The sequence below is a fragment of the Pyxicephalus adspersus genome, chromosome 11, assembly GCF_032062135.1.
Source record: "Pyxicephalus adspersus chromosome 11, UCB_Pads_2.0, whole genome shotgun sequence".
In the NCBI taxonomy this organism is placed as follows: domain Eukaryota; kingdom Metazoa; phylum Chordata; class Amphibia; order Anura; family Pyxicephalidae; genus Pyxicephalus; species Pyxicephalus adspersus.
In genome coordinates, this window is record NC_092868.1 from 28,661,733 (window position 1) to 28,688,044 (window position 26,312).

General features: G+C 38.9%; 2 protein-coding genes across 8 annotated transcripts; one reads left to right on the forward strand and one right to left on the reverse strand.

Moving 5' to 3' along the window:
• Positions 1 to 2,266: 2,266 nt before the first annotated feature.
• Positions 2,267 to 5,777, reverse strand: LOC140340911 (transmembrane protein 11, mitochondrial-like). Of its 7 annotated transcripts, none has more exons than XM_072426353.1 (3): positions 4,420 to 4,544; positions 3,491 to 3,608; positions 2,267 to 2,822 (listed from the first exon to the last, which is right to left on the reverse strand). In XM_072426353.1, exon 3 carries the CDS (start codon positions 2,804 to 2,806, stop codon positions 2,303 to 2,305), a length of 504 nt encoding a protein of 167 aa, XP_072282454.1. In that variant the 5' UTR covers positions 2,807 to 2,822; positions 3,491 to 3,608; positions 4,420 to 4,544; the 3' UTR covers positions 2,267 to 2,302. The 7 variants fall into 7 exon arrangements, with proteins under 7 accessions (XP_072282454.1, XP_072282456.1, XP_072282455.1 ...); XM_072426355.1 differs by having other exon boundaries at positions 4,431 to 4,449; XM_072426354.1 differs by having other exon boundaries at positions 4,412 to 4,430.
• A 12,138-nt stretch (positions 5,778 to 17,915) lies between these two features.
• LOC140340704 (uncharacterized) lies at positions 17,916 to 24,318 on the forward strand. Its single transcript, XM_072426065.1, has 2 exons — positions 17,916 to 18,042; positions 20,711 to 24,318. Exon 2 carries the CDS (start codon positions 20,762 to 20,764, stop codon positions 22,193 to 22,195), a length of 1,434 nt encoding a protein of 477 aa, XP_072282166.1. The 5' UTR covers positions 17,916 to 18,042; positions 20,711 to 20,761; the 3' UTR covers positions 22,196 to 24,318.
• The last annotated feature ends 1,994 nt before the right edge of the window (positions 24,319 to 26,312 follow it).

A 26,312-nucleotide genomic window follows, 5' to 3' on the forward strand; every position in this document is an offset into this window, starting at 1 on the left:
TCACACCATTTACAGCACCACGACCAGCTTAAACTGTTGATACAAGGCAGGACGAATCTATGTTTTTATGTTGTTGACACCAAATTCTGGCTCCAATTTTGATGCAGTAGCCCATCTGCTTTATCCTCCCTGGCGGTATAAATTTTAAGTATTTTTAAATGTAAAAGCGGTACATTTAAAAATTACTTAGTATTTTACATTTCCTGCCTCCCAGCCACACGCTCGCATGCAGATGCTCGCATGAGCCACACTAAGGATTACCACCAGGGAGGTTAAGGTTTGATGCATTCTGCATTTAGAGATACTCTTCTGCATACCTCCCATGTAATGAGTGGTTTTTGAGTCTGGCCATTCTCCTCTGAAATCGATATTTTCACCCGGAGAACTGCTGCTCACTGGGTAGTATACAGTTTTTGGACCATTCTCTGTAAACCTTAGAGATGGTTGTATGTGAAAATCACAGATCAGCAATTTGGGAAATACTTAGACTACCTGGCACCAACAAACATGCTATGCTCAAAGTCACGCAAATCATCTTTCATCCCGATTCCAATGTTTAGTTTGAACAGGTTGTGTTGACAATATCTACATGCCTTGAAGCATTGAGTTGCTGCTATTTGATTCGCCAATCAGATATTTGCCCTAATAGGCAGTGAAACAGGTGTGCCTAATAAAGTGGCCATGTGTGTGTAGCCCTAATATTGTACACAAAGTGTACAAAAAGTGTAGAACACACCTCTATTTAAAAGTTGCGTAATGTAATCTGCTGATATTGTCATCTAATTACCCTGTATGTCCTCAACCTGCCATTGCTGCAGGGCAACTGTACAGGGTAAGAGTGTGAAACAATACTTACTGATTATAGCAGACGCTCACTACCTACAGACTTCAGATTCCACACGTCACTTTATAGGGAACCATCCTCTATCTTTACATATGTTATATTTTCCAACCAAAAATGTGAGTCTTACTTCAAAATGATCAATAATAATAAGGGATAAGTAAAAAGTTTTTTTTTACAATTTCAGACCCACATACCATGCCTTTAAAGGATTAATATATATGTTCCCTTATGTAGCCTGGAATATTGACCCCTTGTTGTAAAAAATATACTCATATGTTCAAAAAAATCTTTCATCAGTTTCAGTATTGTTACATGTTCAAATCAAATTCCATGGGTTTTTATAAATGTCCTATGTTCCTAAACATATCTATGAGGTATAATAGTGTTAAATATTAAACAGTATCACCACTAATTTATTGGAAGTGTCTATTGTAGGTTCTGGCTGGTGGGCTGAATTATCCTTCAGCTTCTTGTGTTTCTTTGGTACTCCAGCAGTATAACATCTCTTAGTTCATAGTTCTGCTTTTTCACAGCTGGAAGTGTTGGGCATTCCCTTTCCATATGGGAATCCTTTAATGCTTCTGGTTAGTCTCTTTACAGAAAAGAAAAATCGAACAGGTGAAGCTTGCCTCCCCTTGCCATGGCTGCAGCAGGTGTATGTACCTGACCACTCAAATAACGACCTCTCACCATCAAAGACTCTTATTTTGTTCTATATTAAATGGTATCCTAATTTGAATACAATCTGGGGATTCCATGGACTCCTAGATCCTTACCTTTCTGATTGCTACCATGTGGGCCACAAACTGCCTTTGTCCACTGTATATTGGGAATATGTACTCACATGAACATAATGGTAACAGGTAATTCTAATGATATGAGAGATTGCCTCAACCTTACCTTGTATAGTCAGCTTAAAGTGGAACTAAACTTTTATTACTACAGTTAGGTTTTTGGTCTTCTGGTAGATGAGCTTTTAACAAGTTACATACTTTTCTGCTGCTGAGAGCCAAGTCAATACAAGTACCAGGTGTATGTTACATCATAAGTGGGTAAAGAGAGAAGCAGTTTAATGTAGAAGATATTGAGAAACAAAAGCAGCCTAGTTGACAGTGACGTCAAGGTAATTGGAACCCTAAGATTGTTGCAAGAGGGGTACAGCCAAAGATAAGTGCGCCATATTGTGCTGTGTCTACCTAAACACTATGGCAAATGCTGGTGAGCTCCCCCCCTCCAATTAAATTACTTAATAGAAAAAAAGTAGCTGCCGTAGGAAGCCCTGCAAATTATTAGTACAAAGTACTAGCGGTATCAATACTGCAAAACCTCCCCAAGTCTAATATGCAATTTAGAACCTCCTCAAGCCTAATATGCATTTTATTCTTACAAACACACACCCATAATATAACCAAGAAGGCCAAATGATTGGTCAGCATCTTTACTGTTAGAGCATTTATGCTACCAGTCTGTACACAATTCAAAAACCTTTTGGGCACAGTATACTAGGGCAGTCAGTGCTATAAAATTGTGTAGTCTTTTGCGATGTGTATCCTCCTTCCGGACTAATACTACAGGTGAAGAAGTCCTTAGAGTCCCTGGAGGGAGCAGTGCAAGTTCTCGGCCACTCAGATCGACCTGATAATGGCAACATGGATCAGACTGCCAGGAGACACCATAAAGGGCTGCACACGCCACACTTAAGGCTCCAGCTGGTAGTCCTAAATATAGAGCAGACGAGCTAGGAAGGCTGAGAGGTGTCAAAAGACAAATAATTCCTGTTACGACTGAAGTTCTATGTAGGCAATTGCCCACTGAAATCCAGCGGGCAGTCTCATCTCCCAGGCGTGCTGGTTCTATTACTATATACCGATACTGGTGTTCCAGTGCAGCATCTAATTCAGCTTCAAACTGTTCTTGGGAGAAGTCGCCATCATAAACTTCATGAATTACATAGTAATCCATCTGTGGAGGGTTGATCCTGAAAAACAAAGAAAATATATGCAAGTTTATTAAGATTTTTTTTAAGTGTCTTTGCTGCTAGAATCAAAGTTAACATTTCCCGATATATTGGGTGCTCCTTTGATCCACCAACCCCTATAGCTCCACTATAACTACAAGAAACGGATCAAGCAATTAGTGGCACAAAGTACTCAAGAGGGTCAGGGCAGCCAAACAGCTAGCATTTCCAGCACGGCAGCCAAATCTTCCACTCTGTACAAGTTTCCTCTGAGGCCAAGTCACACTTGCAGGGTTTGCAAGCCTATTACACTGCTTTAAAAAAATATATATTTTTTTTATTATTTGTTTTTGCAGTGGACTGCTGTGTTTTCCCCAGACACTATATACAGCATCCAGGGGTGGTTTGCCACCCCCGCCCTTCATTGACCTAAATTGGAACCACTTGCCACCAGTACAAGTGTTTTTTCAGCATTTGTAAGCTGCTTTAATTAAAACCTGCTTTGCTTTGTAGCCACATGAAAAACCCACACCTGATCACCTACCCCTAGCCTGGACATATCATAAATGGAAGATCATCAGGAGCAAAGTGTTCTCTACCTCCTGCAAGTAATTGCTGGAACTTAAAGAGTAACTAATCTGAAAGGTAACTAATCTGAAAAAAAAAAAAAAAAAAAAAAAGCCACTTACCTTTAATCCCACAGGGCAGTCCTATAGAGGTCTCCTCCATTGGGTCCTGCATCGTCCCGGCATCCGTTCCTTCTCCTCCTCTTCTTTTTCTTGGTTATTCTTCCTACGACACCTGACCCTGGTGCGAGAAAGGGTGACGTAGGATGTAAAAAAAAAATTGCAGATCGCACTGCGCATGCGTGAGATCGGCAAATTTTTCTCTCAATAATCAGGCATGCGCAGAAGGAGCACCCAATTCATTATGGGGGCGGCACTGCAGGTGTTGCACTAAAAAGAAAAAAAAAAGAATTTTTACTTAACATAAAAGGGTTGTCCACCCTTTTATATAAAGTGAAAATTCTGAGTTTAGGTACACTGTAATAAATAGAATTAGTGTGAATTACTGTGAATAAGCCTGACCTTGTTCACCCACTTAGACCAGATTCACACTGGTGTGTTGTACATTGGTAGATGTATATTGGGGTTTATATGTATAGCACAGTACACAGGTGTGAATCCTCTGTCAGGGTGAATTGTGGGGTCTAAATACAAGGAACACCCTGGCTCAGATTACACTCACCTGTGTACATGGAGTCTGATCTTTAATAGAAGGACATACAAAAAGTAATGGAAATAATAAGATGTGATAAAGATGGGAGGATTTGCTCAGACATTGGAAGCTGTCATATAGAATGGAAGCTCCCTGTGACTGACAGCTCGGGGCCACACACCTAAGGGCCCCTCAAGGACAAATCAATGCAGGGGCATGACAGACCCAGGGATGGCACTGGGCATACAGCCCGAACCTCCACCAGAACCCGGCACCTGTCAGAGCTGCAGACAACACAGCATGAGGAATATAAAGAGAAAACCAATACAAAGTATAAATCCTACAGACACACACAATGCACATAATAAAACCAACTCTGTCATTAGCAATACCCTCTGACCTCTCCTCTACCTCCAGCGCCGCCATTTTAGCCGAGCTTCACCCTACATGAACGCCATCTCCAGGCGCCTGCGTCACTAAGGAAGCGGAGTGTAACCAGAGCCGGCCCGGGGCTGCCCTCCTTTATAATGGCCTGTCCTCACTATGGAGACCGGGCATCCATCTTGTCAGAGACCGGGCGGCTGCTCTCCGCTAGGGGGCGCCTCATGTCATTATCAGTCATAGTACAAGGGATGAGGTGGCTGCCATTCAAGTGTTGTCTATTCACAGTCCTGTTTATGTGTCATGGCTGGAGATATGTCACTGCCTAATGTAACATAAATGGGGAAATGTTCCTGTTACATGGCTGGAGATATGTCTCAGCTTTATGTTAGTGTAACTTGACTGGAAGTCTGTACAGGTTTATGTGTCATGACTGGACATGGATGCGTTATACAGTTAGGTCCATAAATATTTGGACAGGGACAACTTTTTTCTAATTTTGGTTCTGTACATTACCACAAGTAATTGTAAATGAAACAACTCAGATGCAGTTGAACTGCAGACTTTCAGCTGTAATTCAGTGAGTTGAACAAAAAGATTGCATAAAAATGTGAGGAACTAAAGTCTTTTTTACACAATCACTTCATTTCACGGAATCAAAAGTAATGTCATTATCAATTAAGACAACATGCGGTAAAAGTAGCTCTCCATGCAGGTGAAACAAAACATCCTTAGGTTGCAAAAACAGAAAATACCTATCCGAGAAATTGCTACAATATTAGGAGTGGCAAAATCTACAGTTTGGTACATCATGAGAAATAAACAAAGCACTGGTGAACTCAGCAACGCCAAAAGATCTGGATGTCCACGGAAGACAACACAGGTTTGATGATCGCAGAATCCTTTCCATGGTGAAGAGAAACCCCTTCACAACAGCCAACCAAGTGAACAACACTCTCCAGGAAGTAGGCATATCGATATCCAAGTCTACCATAAAGAGAAGACTGCATGAAAGTAAATACAGAGGGTGCACTGCAAGGTGCAAGACACTCATAAGCCTCAAGAAAAAAAAAAGATAGATTGCTCAAAACCATCTAAAAAAGCCAGCACAGTTCCAGAAAAACATTTTTTGGACAGATGAAACCAGGATCAACCTTTACCAGAATGATGGCAAGAACAAAGTATGGAGAAGGCATGGAACAGCTCATGATCCAAAGCATACCACATGATCTGTAAAACATGGCGGAGGCAGTGTGATGGCTTTGGCGTGCATGGCTGCCATGGCACTGGGACACGGGTGTTTATCCATGATGTGACACAGGACAGAAGCAGCCAAATGATTTCTGAGGTGTTCAGAGACATACTGTCTGCTCAAATCCAGCTAAATGCAGTCACATTGATTGGGTCACCTGATCTGAACCCAATTGAGCATGCATTTCACTTGTTGAAGACTAAACTTCAGACAGAAAGGCCCACAAACAGCAACTGGAAGCCGCTGCAGTAAAGGCCTGGCAGAGCATAAAAAGGAGGAAACCCAGCATCTGGTGATATCCATGAGTTCAAGACTACAGGCTGCTATTGCCAGCAAGGGGTTTTCAACCAAGTATTAGAAATGAACATTTTATTTTCAGCTTTTTAATTTTTCCAATTACTTTTGAGCCCCTGAAATAAAGTGATTGTGTAAAAAAAGACTTTAGTTCCTCACATTTTTATGCAATCTTTTTGCTCAAGCCATGGAATTAAAGCTGAAAGTCTGCAGTTCAACTGCATCTGAGTTGGTTTATTTAAAAATAATTGTGGTAATGTACAGAACCGAAATTAGAAAAAAGTTTGTCTCTGTCCAAATTTTTTGGACCTAACTGTATATGAAATTTTTGGCCTTTATATTGCATTAAATTCACAAATTGTCCTAGAGACGGAAAAACAAGGGAGGTGCATCGTGACGTCAGTGTAGTCTCAAGTTAAATGAGGCAACCGTTGCAGAGCCATAAGCTTCAGTATTGTGTCCACCATTACAGCAGTCAGCCTGCTCTGCCAATATTCTCATCCGATTTTTTTATTTTATTTTTTTTAAGATGCTCTTTTAGGTAAGAATGACCTTAACTGTGTATTTTCTTTAACTGTTATATTTAATGGCATCAAATAGTTTGACTTTGATAACTATCAAATCTTGTTTTGCCTTGGAGTTCAATTAAACAAACCCATAATGAGTGAGAAAAAACAAAAACAAACAAATATTTTGCATTTCTTTAGTAATACCAAAAATATTGCAACTATTGATAACAGTAACAATAGTAAAACTTTAAGGAAGAGGTAAACTCAAAACTGTCTAAAACCAAAAAAAAATCCACTTACCTTAAATCTTGCAGAGCAGTCGATCGGTGAGAAAGTTTCTTCCATTGGGTCCCACATCGCCCCAGTATCTGTCTTCGGGCCGGCACGCTAGGCGCCACCATCTTTTTCTCTTTTACTGGGTCCTTCCTACATCACCCGATGCAGGTGCGAGATCGGGTGACGTAGACTGGGAAAAAAACTTGCCAATCTCACTGCGCATGCATGAGATCAGCAATTTTTTTCCTTTTGACAAAAGGGTTTCTTCTACGCATGCCCGATGTGCTCCCTGGGATAAGTGACATTGGTATTCCCGGAGGCTCTGTGCTCCCATTCATTCTTGACTCATTCCTTATTCTTGAGAATTAAGGGTGTGGAGCTACTTTTTTTTTTTAAAGTGTGTTGCACTTAAAAAAAACAAAAAAAAAACAATCAAACAAAATTTTTACCTTACATAAAAGGGTTGCCTTTAGGTATGCTTTAACCATGAGCTGATCAATTATTCAAAGCATCCACAGTCCTTGTCAGGTACCATTAGTAAGATTATTATTTTACAAATGTATTTATCTTTTTTTTGAAAATCAAATTAATGGTCCGCCGGCTTTAAAATTATGAATTTAGTGGTCCATGAGGTCAGCAAGTTTGGCAACCGCTGCTTTATATGACATGGCTGGGGACTTGCTCACATTATATACTCCCTCATGGTGCCATTTTCTGTGTGTTATATTAATGCACATATGGTAATGTGCCAACATGCAAAAAAGCAGCCCATTTATTTTGAATGAGCATTGTAATAATCATTAAAAATCATTTCCTGTAACAATTACACTGCATCACAAAAAAATATTGTCTGCTACTTGGTCTAATCCATTTGTCCTATACTAAATCAAGTGCGCTGAATCTAAATCTGAAGTCTGATACTGCCTAGGATGTCAGAATCTTTAGTTAATTACACAAATAGACACGATATAGACACGATTAGCTACATTCTCTCGATTCCGCAGTTACTATGTAATCTCTATACATAACTAACTTTTGCCCCATAGTTCCATGACATAACAAAAATGTAGTTTTATGTTGCAGCAACATATACAATTACACATAATTCACCTGAGTCCTTGTTCAACACACATGTACACTTCAGAAGTGTTTCAGGCACTTGCTTTTGCGTTTGTGGCTCTCTGCTGTTTCCCGTTGCAGAAACCAGCAGTAGTCCCCCATCATGTTGGGGTTGCACCGACCTTGATATCTTGTTTCTATAACAGAAATGTCCTGGTGGAACCTCTCCCCTTGTTCATCACTCACATCACCCAAATTTAGTGGGAAGAAGTCTAGATGGGAATGAAAGAAATTAATTTTTGGTGACATTCGGCAGCCAAGTTGATGGTATGGTGTTGGCATGTTGTTCACTAGTACAGCACGGTTTTCAGCTCGCTGGTTGCCCAGAAAGTTTTGTGCAACTAGCACAAATGAATCCCAAGCAGCAAGTTCAAGTGGGTTGGGTTTGTCTCTGAATATGGCATCACGCATCAAATTGTGGATTTGGGACCAACAAAAATGCCTGCTTTCAGTTAAGCATCTGTTGTACCTTTTCCAAACTTGTCCTTCAGATACTGAAAACTAAAAAAAGTTTTTCATTAATCCAAGTTTATTATGAAGTGGCGGAAGGTAAACTTTCTGTAGATCAATGAGTGATTTATGCTTCACGTTGTACTGGCAAACAGTGTGTTCAGGTCTGGGTGGCTTTATCTTTATCTTTGTAATGGTTGCTGTTATCACGACTGTTCCACAGGCACAGAAAGCACATATATTTTGTATATCCCAATTGCAGGCCAAGAAGGAGTGCCACCACCTTCAGGTCACCACAAAAGTTCGACTTGTGTTCTGAATAGTTAATCAATTTCAAAATGACCTTCATGGATTTGTATGTCTCTTTCATTCCCTCGGCATGAGCAAGTGGAACAGAAGGTTTTTTGTTACCTTTATGCAGCAATACAGCTTTCAAACTTTCTTTGCTCGAGTCTATGAACAATTTCCACTGCTCTGGTATGTGTTCGCAACCTATCTCCATCATCGGACCACTCACGTCGGTACAGAAACAAATGTCGTTTTCCAGCTTGTAATACCCGGCAAACTTTGTGTGACAATCACAAAAGTGTTAAGTTGTTGTACCTTTTTTCAGCGAATTCCACTCCTTTAATTTGGAGGCTAACAGTTCAGACTTCTCTTTTGAAAAGACAGGTCCCTTACTAGATAATCTAAATCTGATTGGCTTACCCTCTTCAAATTGGGGTTCATAACATTCATTAACATCGACATCATCCTCCTTTTCCTCATGCGACATGTCACTGTAAGTAACAACAAATGTATAGGCACAGCAAAAGGCATTTTATTCCCATTCAACCATTGTGTTAGGCCAACGTAACACACCTGACAGCAGATATGAGGTGCCCAGCTTTTATCCTGATCTCCAATTTCATATCCAAAGTAATACATGTAGGCAAATCTCCCCCTCTTTGTTAGGTTCTTGCATTCACACGGGGTATATTTGCCACAAATGTAGCAAAAGTAATCTGGTTTATTAACACAGCAGCACCTACTCATATTTAACTCAAAACAGACTCACTATGGCCTAGCTGTACTATCCAATAAGATGGTTTCGCACTAGCCCTTGGTCCATCTCGCCATATATACCTATTTATGACGTCAAATCAGCTCACTGACTTGCCCAGACATGCCCAGGTACTTCTGGAGCATGCATGCCACCAGGGGATGTGATTCAGCTGAGGGGGCAGCAGGCATAGTGGTAGCTGCAACTGTTATTATGTTCCCATGTAAAAATACATTACCCAATTACCGACCATTTGAACAGCCATAGCAGCCTATAACTTTAAATCTGTACGTGATAGTCGAATTCTGAGTTCAGAATTGGAATCAGCGCACTCAATATCATGTAAATCACGTGGTATTATCAGTAGCAAAATCGTTGTTGTACCTCGGGTAACAAGTGACTCTGCTAATGAATTTTTCGTCAAATGAAAATTTTTTTCCACTGTGTTTCAGCCTCGGCTAACGAATGCATTTGTGGATGTGCAATAGCAAACTGCAGCCGCGGCGAGCTGTACTTAGCTGTATGTTAGTTTTTTTTTCAGCTAACAAAGATTTTGGCTAATGAGTGTGATTCCGGACTAGATTATCTTCATTAGCCAAGGTATCACTGTACTCACCAATTGCAGAGTAAAAACTGAAAAAAAATAGAAAGGGAACCCTGACAGATTGGAGCATGGTAACAGTGTGAAATACCTGGAACCTAGTTTACGGAAAATACAGAAAGCTCTGCTTTAGAACCAATACTTCTGGGTTTAATGTGTCCTTTGTTTAGCGACACTACAAGCTGAAGTTTGCTCCCAGCACTGCACAAAGTCACCCCATGGGTCTTGGGATGCATACTAAGTTTGGAACATAAGAAAATCAATGTTTTTTACTGTGCACAGTCCACAGTAATGTAGTACATTGGTGTTAGCCAGGCAAAAAAGGTATATTTGCCAAAGTGCTGTTGCATTTTAGGTAAATCCACCTCCCTGCCAGCCTCTTACTCCAGGTAAAAACAAAACGGTTTAGAAAATAGAGAAGCTGCAGCTGACATCACTTCTGAGACCAGGCCACCAGGTTGATGTTTATCTTATCGGCTCCTGGGATTTTTTTTGTTCCTGGTTGCATAGATCTATACCTTTCACTTGTGTAAAAAGAAAAAAGCCCCTGCTATGGTTTTAACAGAGCTTTCTAATGTATGTAAAGTGTATGCAAATATGTTGTGTTTAACATGTGAAAAAAATGTACTTTACATAATGATTGTGGTGTAAATCCAGCCTACAGCTACATACACACATCAGATAATAGGAATCCCAGATTGATATTATTAACCAGTATTTACATACAGTACGTCGAGTCAGCACATATTACACAGTGCTTTACAAAATCCACAGTCATATCACTAACTGTCCTTCAAAGGGGCTCCCAATTAACAATTGCTACTATAGTCATATGTCATTAACGTAGTTTAAGGACAAATTTTGAGAGAAAATCTATTAACCTAACTGCATGAGCAATCTGCTTACGCTTAACGGCATGTTCTTCCGCTTATCTTAGTTGAAAATCTGACATGTGTATAGCAGTCTGCCAAGGATTGGAAATGACCACTGTGCATTTCTTTAGAATAGAGCATGACATTGTGTGTACAGCATTTGTTCATTTGTTACGGGAAACAATCACGAAAGATCATTTCCAGCAACAGTCCTCTGATGTCCATCTGACATCTGTACAGGGCTTACAATTGGAGAGTCTGGAGCTCAAAGTGAAATAAACCCTCTACAATGAATAGTACTTAAACCATAGAGCTTAACATGTTATTGGCCACTTCTGCTAAATGTACCTGTACTATAGATGTCCACATCTCTCCTGAATCATTTGACCAGACATTGTTATTCAACCATTGAAGGAGTGAGCGTTGCAAAGCCAACAATTATATAATAGGTACTTTGGTACTTTTTTCTATAAAAGGTAACTTTGTGCACAAAGGGGTAGCGCATAGCTAGGGTCACCACAAAGAACCAGGGAGCATTGTCACTCCTGGACAGGAAACAAAAATTATTACTAACCTGATCTCTTGATTAAAAGAACAGAAAGTCAAGTAATAGAAAAAAAACATTCAATACAAAGACTCATAGGAAGGGTAAAAAAATTATTTAGGTAATTTTGTTTTTAGGTCTGCATTCAGTCCAGGTAACTGATTTTTGGCACACTTGGGGAATGGCAGCAAACACCAAAAACAGAAATATCAGTTGTGATTGTAGCTAACCTTTAATCAAACACAACGTCTGATTAGAAGGCAACAAAGCACAGTAACAAAAATATGTTATTTACAGACAGAAGAAGCCAAATACAGAAACATTATATTAACCATGTGACAAGCTCCCAAAGCTGGCCACTGCTGCACACATACAACACTATTAAGCAATATATTATTAGAAATTAGATATTTATTAGCATAAACAGGACCATGGCTAATAAAAAATTGCTGTCTGACATGCAGGTGCAGATCAGTGGAAGTAAGACCATACCCTGGAACCACAAGAGGGATCACATGGCAAACAATGCCAATGACAATGGAAATGTCTCTGGAGTCATGATGTCTGGGGACTACATCCTTGTGAGTAGGAAATCACATGATATTATCAGGACAGTATAAAAATAGCATTTTTGGTGCCATGAAAACAATTCCCAACAATTGTCGGCAAAGGTAATATAGCCACAAAACCATGAGTTACAGTCATGTGATAAAAAGCAGGCAACAGAATGATATATTCAAGAGATACAAAAAACAAGAAACGATACATTTCAAGATCACAAAATTCTTTTAAGCTTGTTGCATTGTTTCAAGCTGATGTTTTTCTCTCTATACTTCAAGTCAAAGTGTCTGAATAATTATAGAGATAAGGTGCTCTGACTTTACTTCGACTTATGCTTGCTGAATGCATGGTCCTGATCTGTGACTCACAAGTAGTACTGAGACCAGGCACAACCAGGCAGTCTATCAATATAAATATTTATAGACTCAGTGGCTAAAGATTGGTAATTTCAGCATTGTTACACACAGTTTAGCAGATAATAAGGAGGGCAGATTTTGGTTGTGTTGTGTATATGTGGCCTTAAATGTCCCACTATTAAGCTATCCATGTATGTATAAATATCTATTTTAGGGATGTGGCCATGTTGAATATAAACAGGTGGGGTTAATTCTTCTAATATAGTTTAAATTCCACTTGAGTTTGAGATCAGATTATGATGGTTGCCGTGAGTAGCACGGTGGCTCAGTGGTAGCACTTTTGCCTTTGTAGCGCTAGGTCTCAGGTTCGAATCTCAGCCAGGACACTGTCTGCATGGAGTTTGCAGGTTCTCCCCGTGTCTGCGTGGGTTTCCTACCACATCCCAAAAACATGCAGTAAGGTTAATTGGCTTCCCCTCAAAAATTGACCTTAGACTACATTAATGACATATGAGTATGATAGGGATATTAGATTGTGAGCTCCTTTGAGGGACAGTTAGTGATATGACTATCAACTTTGTACAGCGCTGCGTAATATGATGGCGCTATATAAATACTGTGTAATATTAATAATGGTTCTGAGATCATTTGCAGTTGACCTCCCTGTGGCCTAAGTATGACCTTCTAAGCTTCATCAGTCTGCTTCAATCTGCTTTTGTATTTTCTTGGATTTGTATGGGTAGGTTTGTTCTGACACTAGCAATAACCCATTCTCAATGGCCCCCATGATTTATCTTCCACATACATTATACTGTATATGTTGATATTTTCACACCACGTTTTTGCTATATTGTTTGTTCAACAAGCTTTAATGTATGTTTATAAAATAGTAGTAATGTTTTATGAAAAGTAATAAAAGTACATTTGAAGCAGTTTTAGCTGGATTTTTCCAAAGTCTTAAAACAAAATAGTTGAATATTGTACATGAAAACATCTTTTTTCATGTGCCATCAGTTAATATTTTAGCAAGCTTTCAAACGTTAAGTCCATATTAACATTAGATTGTCATTGCTCCAAACAATCATTTGTGGTAATTTGGGTGAAATGACAGGTGTCTTCCACTTCTCCAACCAACACACACATTACAACAATGCTAACATCTAAATACTGGTAACTGAGAGTCGGCTTTTCTCAAAAAATAGTTTTTTAAAATACATTTGGCTTGGGTGTCATTAATGCAAAATCAGACAAATTATCTAAAATGGACAACATAACAATTGTATAAGATTACTAATTTGGTGGAAACTTGCAATGTTGTACCTAAAGGAAGAAAAGCAAAGCACATCAGTTTGCAAAACGTACCCAACTGTGATGCTGCAATACAAGAGGATAGTTCATTGCGGAAGGACAGGGTATTAGGAGGAAGTCTGCTTAGAATAATTATAAATAATACAGGGTACCTAATTTGCCCTAATTCCGGGACACATATAAATGTATCAGCACAATCTAAACAGGCTACATTAGCCTCCAGGAAAGAATGTGTTCACCAAGATTAGTTTTTGAGTTAAGGTGCGTACACACTTCCAATTTTTATCGTTCCAATCGAACGACGAATGATCGATTGGGCAAAAAATCGTTTGTAAAAAAGTAACCAACGACGCCGACGAACGAGGAAAGTCGCTGGAAACGAACGACCGGACCGACGGATCGGATTGGACGACGATCGTTGAACATCGTTCGTGTGTACGGTCGTTCGTTGATCGTCCATGGTCAGAGCATGCGTGATGAACGAACGTCCGTTCACTTTCCTGTCGTGCACATAGTTCCTCTATTGCTCAAACGATCGTATCTATTGTGTGTACAATATCTACGAACGATCGTGTCGTTAACTCTATGTGCAGAATCGTTGCTATACGATTGTTCATATATATCGTGCAGGAACGTTCGTCGTTCGTTTTCCAACGATAATAATTGGAAGTGTGTACGTAGCTTTAGTCTGTATTTCATCCTGGTATGTTCTGTATTTTAAAGATGTTGATCAAGGGGGACATTTTATAGGGTGACAGGAAGCCTCAAAGTGTGTAGCTGCAAAATGTGAGCATGGTTTATAATAGAATAAATTGGGATGTTGAACAGAATTAGGTAGTTGTACAGTACACTTTAATATTGGGTGAGAACAGATGGCAAGAATGACTTAAAATCACAGAATAATCCACATAATTCAGCAGTAATGCTCCCATGAATACATAATGCTATACATTAAAACACTTATGAACCTTATTAGCAATGCCAAATACATATCAATCCTGTTAAAATGTGTCTACCAATAATCTATATAGGTAAACCACCCTCCACCGCCTACCCAGCACCTCCAGACATTCAGTGCCATTAACAGCCATCTGGTTTGGCTAAACTATCACTCAACACCCAACTAAACTCTTTCTTGAGGATGAGGCTCTTCCATATTTTACATTTATTTATATATTCTTTACTGTGGGCAATATGACATTGTCACATTTACCCCATGTATAACAGAGTGAATGTGCACATTTTTACCCTGTACCCCTGCAAACTTTACTTCCTTGTAGCCTTCCCTGACATGGGACTCCTCTGCCATCCAAATGTCCTGACTCTGTACTCATCTATCATACAGCATTTCTGATTCTTTTGCTGAACTCCTCCGTCACCCAGCACACATGGCATTTTCCACCCTGTTGCCCAGCCTCCCTCCACTACATATGTTTACCTATTATTGAAATTTGCTTTCATTGGGAAACCAACACTGATGGAAGATGTAATCCCTTGGCTCTCCTATAGCTCTCACTAATTTCTCCAGCTGACCTCCACATAATTGCTGTATCTTTTATCGACATGGAAGTCAGCAGAAGAAACCAGAGAGGAGTACACAGATGGAAGGAAAGGTAAATATATATAGTATGTTCTTCTTTAAAGTGGGGCAAAAAATCTGACTGAAAGGCTTATTTAAATGGCAGATGAGGCTATGAAGTCTCCTCTGCCAGAGATTCTTCTGTTGAGATGATGTGTCTTCCATGCACATGCTATGTCATCCCCATCTAGCTAATGTAGTTGGCCAAAAATGTTAAATCCAGAAAAAAGACCAGAGTAGAATGACAGTGGGAGGGATTAGGGACATTGCAGAGAGCACTTTAGAAATATAGTATAGCACTGAATTTGAGTCAACAAAAGAGAAGTATAATAAAGGCCTTATCCTTTACCCAATGGGATTTATTGGCATCCTTTGTGCACCAATAGGTGCAATATTCTATGTATGTTAAACATGTAACATTCTTTATTTGTACCAAATCATAAAAAAAAACCTTAGCGCACAAATGTAAGTTCCTAAAACCACAATGCCATTTATACATGCATTCATCAATTATTTATACCATACAGCTGAGTGTTCTGTATTTCTCCTCTGCAGGTATATCATGTTACACTATGCTATGTTAAATAATTGTCCTTTAACTCAGGGGGTACAGAATCACATCTCTCTCTCTTTTTCAGGAAGAACGCGATGATTGTATACTAGAATAAAATGAACAATACTTCAATAAAAATATAGTAAAGTGAAAAAATTGCTTAGTTGAAATTGAATATGAGTCACCAAGTACATTCGGGGTCTAGGATCCAAGGTGTTTATCTGAGAACTAACATCAAAACTATATCATCACACTGTTATTTACATTTTACTAATTTTATTACTTTCTATTACTTATTTACACAATTTGGTACAGTGATTCCAACAAATATATCTTGTAATCTGATAACTAGTGGGGAAAAATCAAGAATCAGCTGATGAGGTAGAGGAAGTAGATAAATGATAATGCAGCAGGGAGATGCTTGATTAAAGGTTCACAGGTCAAGCTTCCCCTCCAGTATAGAGAACAATGAGCATCATGGTACTGACATCACTAAATTTCAATCCCGATCTTGGTAGAGAAGCCGTCAATGGAAGCAGTGATTTACCACTATTCAGGTTTAGGCACAGGCATGTCTATGGTGCTTAGGGTGATGCTGAAGCAAAATTAAAGTTCTTTCTTCATTTTGGGTACCATAACGGAGTTATTCTAATAGTTTTGTTTTCTTACAGTAGAACTAAACTCGTCAGAATTGCCTATCTACGTTCCAGTGCTAGGTGCCACCATCTTATGTGAATAAGGGGCTCCTGCATTGTACTAGATCACATTTTCACAGAATTTTGGGGTATGTGGTTCTCCCAGGTCGAAGCACACAGACACAGGGACATCACTGTTATCAAGCCTGTGTTTTACCTCTTTATTCTAAAGTTTTGTTTATATTTCAATTGTTTTTAATGTAGGGGTTTTGGAGGGGTGGTAACAGATACTTAGTTCCTGTACAGTGTTTGCATACGCTTTTACAGGGTGCTGTAAAAAAAATGCAGGGTCGCTTTAAAGAGACCTTGTAGCCAGAGGATTTATGTTAAAAAAATCTTCCAATAAGATGATGGGGTTTATTTATTAAGCAGTGAATCTGGTATTCATCACATAATATTAATGGGGAACTACTGACAATAAAAATACATGGACCTTAACCTTGGCGGTATGAATACTAAGTATTTTTAAATGCAGATGCCCAGCCGCCGTCTGCTTCCCCTGGTGTCATGTCCCCAACTTTCACACGCTGGGGGGCGCAGATGCCGCCCGGGCATCGCCAGGTTACACAGATGCCCGGCTGGCATCGCCGGGGGAAGATGCTGTCAGGCATTGCTGGAGGACTACTTGAGCATCCTCCAAAGGACGCGGCGGGCACCGCTGGAGGACGCCGGTGGAATGTGGGAACCAGGTAGGACTTTTAAACTCCCTGGCAATTCCACCCTGAGTGTGGCTCGGGGTTACCGCTTTTGGAAAATTCACTCTGAGCCACATTAGGGATTCCCACTAGGGAGGTTAAAGAATAAAGCAGAAGTAGGTTTCCTGGATTGGGTCCTACGTCCATCCTGGAATCCTCCTTTATCCCAGTGCTGAGGAAGCAATGGGCATTGTTATCTTCTTTGCCCTTCTTCCGCCTTCTGCCTACGTCACCTGATCTCACACTGCGCAGGCGTATGATTGGGTAACGAAGCCCCCAAAAAAAGAAGGTAATTTTTACCTTGCATAAAAAGTTTGTCTACTTCTTTATGTAAGGTAAAAGTTTTAGTTAGCAAATGAACAACACACTTTTAAAATCTGGCCATGCATGTTTGTGAGCAATATGGCACAGTGGGCAGCCAAGTCAAATAATTGTGCCACCTTGACAAAACGCAGGCCAACTCAGGCAATCGGTTTATATAAACTTTAAAAGCAAAAGCTGATTAATAATGACATGATAAAGAAAGCAAGGTTTTATTTGTGAGGTAGAGATGTCCATATCTGAGGGTGTTTCTGGTGTTATATATACAGGTGTTATAGACTGGTGGAGGAATATTATCATATACACATTATACACAGCTCAGTATATAGATTAGCACTGTATACAGAGCTGGGAATTCCGGTATCCCGGTATTCGGGTGTTCTCACACACAGAACAGACCGGCGAATTGCCCAGCCAGCCCTGTGTGCCCGTCATCCCAGCTATCACTATGGCAGCGGTTGGTCGGGAACCGAAGTATGATTTCTTCTTTCCACTTGGCTTCTGTTTCCATCAGGACAGATTCCAGTGAAGCACCCTTCTCTTCCTATTTAGAAATACTCACTCCCCCAAACCACTATCCAGCCACAGCGATTCGAGGGAAGCGGCTGGAGCCAGGTAAGGGGCGATCGGGCAGACTAATACATATGTGACAGTGATGAATGGTGGCTCATTACAGACACAGTCCTTCCATGTATACTGTGAGCAGGGGAGCCCAAAGACAGCACTGCCAGAGGGCCACCTTCAGCATGCTTGTAGCATGTATTCTGTACACATGTGTAATGTCCTCAGAACATAGATAACATCATTATCTGATCTGTGTGCACATGTGTAATGTCCCCAGGACACAGAATTTCCTGATATGTCTACACATGTGTAATGTTCTCAGAACATGGAGATCACCACATCTCCTGATATGTGTGCACATGTGTTTACATGGATTGTTTAAGAGTTCTTGTTTGAACCTAGTGTTTCAATCACAAGGACAAGTAGGTGTTTCATGAGACAGCTTGGTTCCCTAATGGAAGTGCCCTAGAAGTAAAGGACAAGATAGACTAGACTCAGTCATAATACCCAAAATCAGAATCCCATTGCTGTCATGTTTGGCGTAATTTAGAAACTATACCTAGAGAAATACCCTGAATTCATAAAAAAATCTGTTGTGAAGGAAACAATCTGGTTACCTTTTGAGACTTTAACAGCCAAAAAAGGTCACCCCATTTTTTCCCCTTGGATCTATTTGAAGGTTATGCTGGAGGGACAAAAGAAAGACATGATCCAACATACATGGAGAGATACTGGTGGAAATTTTAACAAACTACAGCAGTAGATGTGCTCTTTAATCAGGACTTTTCTTTCTTTATAGCCACTTGTACCTCTCCAAAGTCCATACCAAACTTTAGCACTTAAACTTGCACCCAGTGTAACCATGCCCTCTATTACTGACCCAACTTTGCAATACAACATTATTAGGATACCATAAAAAAAACCTTAGCTGCACCTATTTACATGTTTGGATATAACCAATGTGATATTGTGGATAACATTAATTCATGATCTACCCTTTAAATATAAAATTGTCTTCTTTTAAAATGCCTGTCTGGAAATTGTCTCTCTAGCAGACTAGGGTCATACATTTCCCCTTATCAGATATTTATTTATCTGACAACCTGTGTCCTTCCAGACCCTATAGTCACAACACCTGCTGTGATAGTCTGGTCTTTGTGTCTGCAAGACTCATAGATTTCAGTTATCGCTGGACAGATTGTCTCTGGTTAAACTCTGAGCTGTATTTGGAAACCCATTTATTATTAAGCTTTATATTTCCAATATACCATTCCCTATAAAACAGTACTTGGCTGACTTGTAGTTGGATCATTATGGCTGAAAGCCTGAAAACAATATTTAGCCTGTTCTGGTGAATCAGACATGCCTAGTTTAGTGAGTAATAATCTGGGGGTTGTTTTTTTTTTTTTTTTAAAACCTGGACTTATGGAATTAATAATAATGGCTAGAACGGGGGCCTCTTGAGTGTGTCTACAAGCATCCTAATCTATGTGGACACAGCTTTTCAGTCAGCCCCCACCTTGCTGTCATTGCATTGTTGTATTAGTCCTACCTCTGTGGTTGGCATAGAAAAAGCCATGTAAGCCTAGCAGAGACAGCTCTCACTGACATCATCTTGTTGCTAAGGACAACGGGACTGACACATTGAGCAGTGCAGGGAGCCCAGTGACATCACAACCTACACCATCTGGGTATTAAAGATCACAGTGACTGTTGATCCAGGCAACATCCAATTGGGATCAGGAAGGATTTTTTCCCCTGTTGGAGCAAACTGAATTAGAGTTTTTTTTGCCTTCCTCTGGATCAGCTATGTCCATAGGGTTTTATATCTGGGATATGCTTATTTCCCTAGTTGTTGAACTTGATGAACTTATGTCTTATTTCAACCTAATTATGTAACTATCCTATTCTCATAAATAAAGCAATGAGAACAGATCTGTATGCTGCTGTGTGTAGGCACCAAGTAAGTAAAACTATAGTAGGTATTGATGCAGTTTTCTGTTTTCTTCATCTATATGGCAACATACATATGTTAAGTAAGAAACTAGACTGAGAAGATTATTCTGAAAGGAAATGTAACTTTTAGCACAATAAATTGAGGTTGGCAATAGCTTTCCTTCACGATTCCTCTCGTTTTTAAAGTAAAGAAAAGGGGTTGAAGGCAATTAGAGCTTTTAAATAGATTCACTGGTACTGTGCGTTAAGAAATGGACAGAGTTAATACTTATGTTTGGTATTACGTAATATTAATACGTAAATACTCTTCAATGTAGGCACCAGGAAAGTTTTATGCAACAGATTATCCAGCTTTAAACTGGCTTCTTCTTCATGTTGCTTTAAATTCTGATAATAAAACAATTCTTTGTGTAAGGCGGCAATGTATCTTTTCCTTTTAAGACTGGAAGGTTTTACAAGTCTTGGTATGCATAGCTAAGCCAATGCTGATATTGGTACTCTTTCACCAAACACAGGCAATTGTGAGTTCCAGTACCCTGTCTGCAGAAGTTCTGGTTGTTAGATTTGCCTGTAGGTTGGTGATTTTGCCTCTTTTTTTCATTTACATACTAGAACACAACCCAGGCCATACTAATACATGCTGCTTTCTAATAACCCTTTTATTATTCATTACTGATATTTTACACTTTTTAGCAGATACCAGTGATCCAAGAATAAGAAATGTTATGCAAATGTTTAATAATGTTGTTTTGTTTCTTTGTAGGTGCACAGAATCGCTGTATCTCGTTTAATTTAATACACAACATCTTGGGGAATGGATCCTGAAAGTTGGAGAATGGCTGCAACTAACCTTAAATTTCTTAATCAACAGAAAGATATGACAGTACCAAGGACCCTACAAATAAATCCTAACAAGTACTTGCCTACTGAACGACTAAAAAAAGCAGCCATTGTAATGACCAGTGAACAGCCTGCACAACAAGGCAGATTGCTACAGGTCGAGGGCAGAACCAGTTATAGGTATGGTCGCATATCTTTAGATCAGGGGGAAATAAACAAACGTTGTGGGGAAGAAAGCCGGAAGATAATGGTAAGCAAACCTTCAGTAAACAAGTGGAAAAACCTTGTACCAGATTCCTTAGACCATAGAAAAAATGTAGCACTTTTTACTTATGGGAGCAGTGTACAAAACCTAAAGGCATCTTATGAAATGGAACTTAAAAGGTTGCCAACACTGAACAAGGACATTGCTCGTTCTTTTCGACAGGAAAAGACCTATTCACAGGTCTTCAGGGACAATGCAAAGATCGGTGCTTCCAATATTACTAATACCAAAGAACCTGTTTGTAAAGTTTCTGGGAATAAAATACATTTACAAAATGAACCAATATTGGTTGAAGATGACGATGATGATGATGATGGCGATGATGAAGACTCTAACCTTTACCCTGCAATTCCACTCCATCCTTCTCACAAGAATGTGGTGAGTCTAAATAAAGTCTCCTTTCAGAGTGGTACAAGTGAACCTTTAAGGAGAATAAAATTAAGTGGACAAGAGTCTTTAATGCGCACAGCAGGGCGATTCAACCAGAAAATGCTCACTCAGCAACGTGTTCAATATAAGGAATTGCCTACATCAAGTGGCACTTTTTTACAAAGTGATAGTGGAGTAAGTAACATTCAAAGAGATAAATATATTAGTTTATCACCTGATGAATCAAAAGGGGAACTAGCTGTTTCTGTACCAAAAGACAAATCTGGAAGCTCCACCTTCAGGAGATTTCTGCTTATTGACAGCCAAGGTCTGCCTTACACTGTGGTTGTAGAAGAGTCTAAAACTTCAAAAGATAATATGACCAGTGATTCCAGCTCAGACATTACACATGTTGATGCCTCAAAGTCTGTGGCACCAAGAAAGGTCTATAAATGCCCAGTGTGCTTTCGGATATTTGAGTATCTCTCCTACCTCCAGAGACACAGCATTGCCCATTCCCAACAGAAACCTCACGTATGCAAGATTTGTGGCAAAGCTTTTAAGAGGACATCCCATCTTACACGTCACAAGTACACTCATTTTGGTGGGAAACCTTGCCAGTGCCAAATTTGTCATCGCAGGTTTCGGGACATTGGCGAACTAACACGTCACCAGCTTAGCCATACTGGGGAACGACCTCACCAATGTCAAGAATGCCACATGCATTTCGGAGATCGCAGCACTTTGCAGCGCCATATGCTTGCAAAACATTAGGAAGAGACATAAGGCACACTGAAAAGCTTTGACCAGCTTTCATGTTACATCAGTCGCCTAACTGCAAAACGAATAGCTTTACAAAACTGTAATAAAGGTCCATATTTTGTAGTAGATTTTGGTGGACCAAACGGGGTACCCCATATTGTAGACATGTATGGACCAAATGACACCTTAAATATATAGCACTTGCTTCCATAAGGGAAGCCCCATGTTTTTTTAAATGTTGCACATAGGTTTATATTACTGTAGCAATCCATTTATTACTAACAATGTATTCCTCAGTGTAGAGTGTGAAGTTAGAATGGTGCTTCCTTTTATTAATACTTATAAAGCATATTTGTACATTTAAACTAAAGAAACACCTTAAACACTTTGTGAGTGTGAAATTCTAGATATGCATTACACTGGAGCAATCGCATAAGCTTGATGCCTACATGTAAAATAGCTAGGACAACACAAAATGAAATACGTTAGGCACTTGTCAAAAATATATTGCATTCAGAAAACTGTACATTAAAAATGTATTCCTATCATTTCAATACAGAACTTGCCTGAATGCCAAAGGCACTATTTTAGGAGAGTTTTTGTTCTTTGTTCAGAATAAATCTAAATCAAACCAGGCTTGATTGACAATCTCCACGATCCTAGTATGAAGCAATGGGACCATTTTCCTGCTGCTGTGTAGAAAGATATATCTTAATAATTAAACCAAAATTCAAGCCACTTCATTTTCTATAATCCCAGAGATTCAGCACTGGCAGAGGGGGTCAGGAGAGGAGGTCAAATTTGTACTTATCCTGAACAACTTTTTTATATATGTAAATATATAAACAGTATATATTGTATTTTTTTTGCTTCTCTTATTATTCTGCTATGCTCATTTACAAAGCAAAGTAAAATAGATCATTTACTACTCATCAGATATATACAATCACATGGCTTTATGAGTATTCATATTCCAGAAACCATTTTAAATAATTTGTTTAAACACAACAGATACAGGTTAACCTTGGACACTTGACTCCAATGTAATTTTGGTACTCTTAACTAGGTAACTGCATGATTTTGGTTCTGTTCTACCATTGCACTATTTGGGGATATTTTCTATTCTCATGGAGGTATTTAAATTTCTTTTGGTCAAGCAAATAGGGGGTCATTTGTAAGTACGGAAGGGGAGAAGAAAGTATAGAGTAAGTGCACATGGTTACTAGTCAAGACAAAGCCACTTTGCAGTTTCTTGTGTATAATACAGTCCACCTCTGTCTTGTACAGCTTATATGTGCCCCCAAAAAACTCTTCAGTGTGCACAAGCACATAAGGAAATGTATGCACTTTTTAACCAAAAATTCAGATATACACTCAAGAAGATTTCAGAATAAAACACCACTAATTCCCTGATTAATAAATTGGACTTAAATTTGTTGCCTCCCTGTGTGTTACTTTGTAAATTAACCCCAGAGAGTTAGTGCCTTGCTTGATACACTTTACCAAGTTATTTTCCACAGTTTACAGCTTTTGCCACCTATAGTCAAGCCGCTCATAATTTGAAGTTTTTGCAGGCTAAATTCCACCTACCCTGTTTATCTATGCTGTATTAGCTAATTCATCTACTTTACTCTGTATATTCACTTCTCCTCACCATCTTTAGTCACTGATTCCACACTTGCTTAGAGAATCGGCATTTATTCTAGACACTGCTTTCTACAAAATGGCCAAAGAGTCTACTGAGACTATAGTGTATTAGTTTGATTATTCATCATATTCCTCATAGGGCAGCTATTTTCAACCAGGGTTCCTCCAGAAGTTGCTAGGAGTTTCCTGCATAGGTCTGGGGCCAACACCACGTAACGTGGCCAGCTGCATGACTCTATTGATCTATTAAATTGTATACAAGTTATGCATTCTAGCTAACACTGTAGGGCTGAACATTCTGGCTACCAATGTAAGGACATTTCCTGTAGTTACCCAGCCCCCCCTCCAAATTATTAATTTAGCAAGGTTTTCCTTGTGATCCCTAAAAAATAGATTTTTGTAGGGTTTTTGTTTGGACCAGAAAATTATATTGAGGTTTCCTTAGGGGTAAAAAGGCTGCTCTAGGGGGCTAGTAACCATCACTAAAATGATAATATTTTTGCATAGTCAATCTGTCATTATAGAAATGGAGAGTAAAGATTGGAACTAGAGGAAGGGGGGGGGGGGGGGGGTAGTCCACTGAAAGCTTGTCCTGAAAATTAATCACAAATAGAAAAGGCCATGGACAGTATTCAACTGTGGTGTTGCAAGTGTACTAATAATGCTACAAATGCCTTAATAGACTGTGTTGATAGACTTTTGTTTGCTGCAAGTGGGCTTTACATTCCCAAGTTTGGTGAAATGCAGGTCAGGTGAAGGTCAGTTTGAGTTAAAAGGTACCTTTCAATAAATTCTGAATAATCCTAGTAGTGTCTCAAACTTATACCATTGACACAAAAACAATCCTCAATGCCTATTTTATCAGTAGACCAGTTGGAAGGCCTGACCTAGCTGTTTGTTTCAGTAAGATCTGATGCAATGTTATGCGGCTACATAATAGCTAGAAAAGTAGCAGTTATTAAAAAAAAAACACTTTTGCAACATTTACCTATATCCTGTGACAGGAAGTAAATATGTAATACCTTGTGTCCATTTATGTCCAGTTCAGATTTTTTCCTATTTCCCGGTCATGCTTTATAGCACTTATAGTGATTTTGTACCTCCAGTGGTATGTGTCACAAACTCTGAAATACACTGTGCTGATAAAATGATTTTTAGAAAGCCTGAATTTATCTACTCATGAAATAAAAGGATGGTCCACAGCATTTTTTTATAATATAGGCAGATTTGTTTTGATATACTTTGTTTACTTTATCTAAAGCAGCTGCAGACACAATAAAATGCTATTATAATGTTCCTATATACTATATTGTTATGTAGAGAAAGTGTTAAGAGTTCCTCTGTATATCATCTTTTCAAGACCACATCCCTGATTAAAGTCATAGGAAAAAGTAGAAAATCAAATTTGGGACTTAAAAGGCCAAATTTTCTGATATAAAATTCATAACAACTTTTATTCAAGTACAAAATAACAATACGTAATTACATAAAAACATATACCACACTGTTAAGTATCTCCTGCATGGACACCCACTAAGATATTCCCACTGTCGATGCGTTTGTCCGCTTCTTCAGGGCAGGCAGGGAGATATAAATATGGGATGCTCATAATGGTCCATACATCTCTTTTAGTTACAATACCAAACACAGATGGACAGCAGAGACAAGGGCCACTCCAAGAAAATCCACTCAAAAAGAATGTTTAAATGGTTCGTTTATTAAAGAAATCCAAATGTATTTCCTTATCCATTAAAGTTCAATCTGTAGTGTATCTTTGAATAGAATCAATGCTGCAGACACACTACAGATAGAACTTTATTGGACAGGTTAATACATTTAGATTCCTTTGATAAACAAACCATTTAAAAACATTCTTTATGAGTGGGTTTTCTTGGAGTGGACAGTGGGAATATCTTAGTGGGTGTCCATGCAGTATATACTTAACAGTGTGGTATATGTTTTTATGTAATTACTTATTGTTTTTTTGTACTTAAATAAAAGTTTTTATATCAGAAAATTTGGCCTTTAAAGTCCCAAATTGGATTTTCTACTATACTGTTATTACTGCATAACAAATTTCAAATTTCTTTTTCAAACTGCACTTGGGTTGTCTACAAATGTACCATAGATAGATGACTATGAAACCACAGTAACTCTTCCTGTAAAATAAAACTATTTAAGTTTAACTAACCATTATTTGTAACTTTAGGAAACCCCCATCTTAAACTTTTTGCAGTGTTGTAAACTTTTATTGTACAATATTCCTATGGGACAAAGTCACTTCTCTATGAAATAAAACCCCATTTTTTTGTAGCAAATGTTGTCTTATCCTTTTCTGTCATGTACCATGTGGAGAACTGTATTGTTGCACCAGACAAGAACTTTTGTTTTTACTGTAATTAGATACATTTTTGCAATGACAGATGTAAAATACTGTTATGAAATGATCCATTTCAGACCCATTTCAAACCCTGTAGAGACT

Excerpts from the sequence above, each read along its gene's own strand:
- LOC140340911 (XM_072426350.1), bottom strand. The coding sequence starts at position 5,762 with ATGTCTCTGAACACCTCAGAAATCATTTGGCTGCTTCTGTCCTGTGTC. Across the intron at positions 2,823-5,622 it reads CATGTTTTACAGATCATGTG|GATCAACCCTCCACAGATGG; the intron begins GTATGCTTTGGA and ends TTTGTTTTTCAG.
- LOC140340704 (XM_072426065.1), top strand. The coding sequence starts at position 20,762 with ATGGATCCTGAAAGTTGGAGAATGGCTGCAACTAACCTTAAATTTCTT.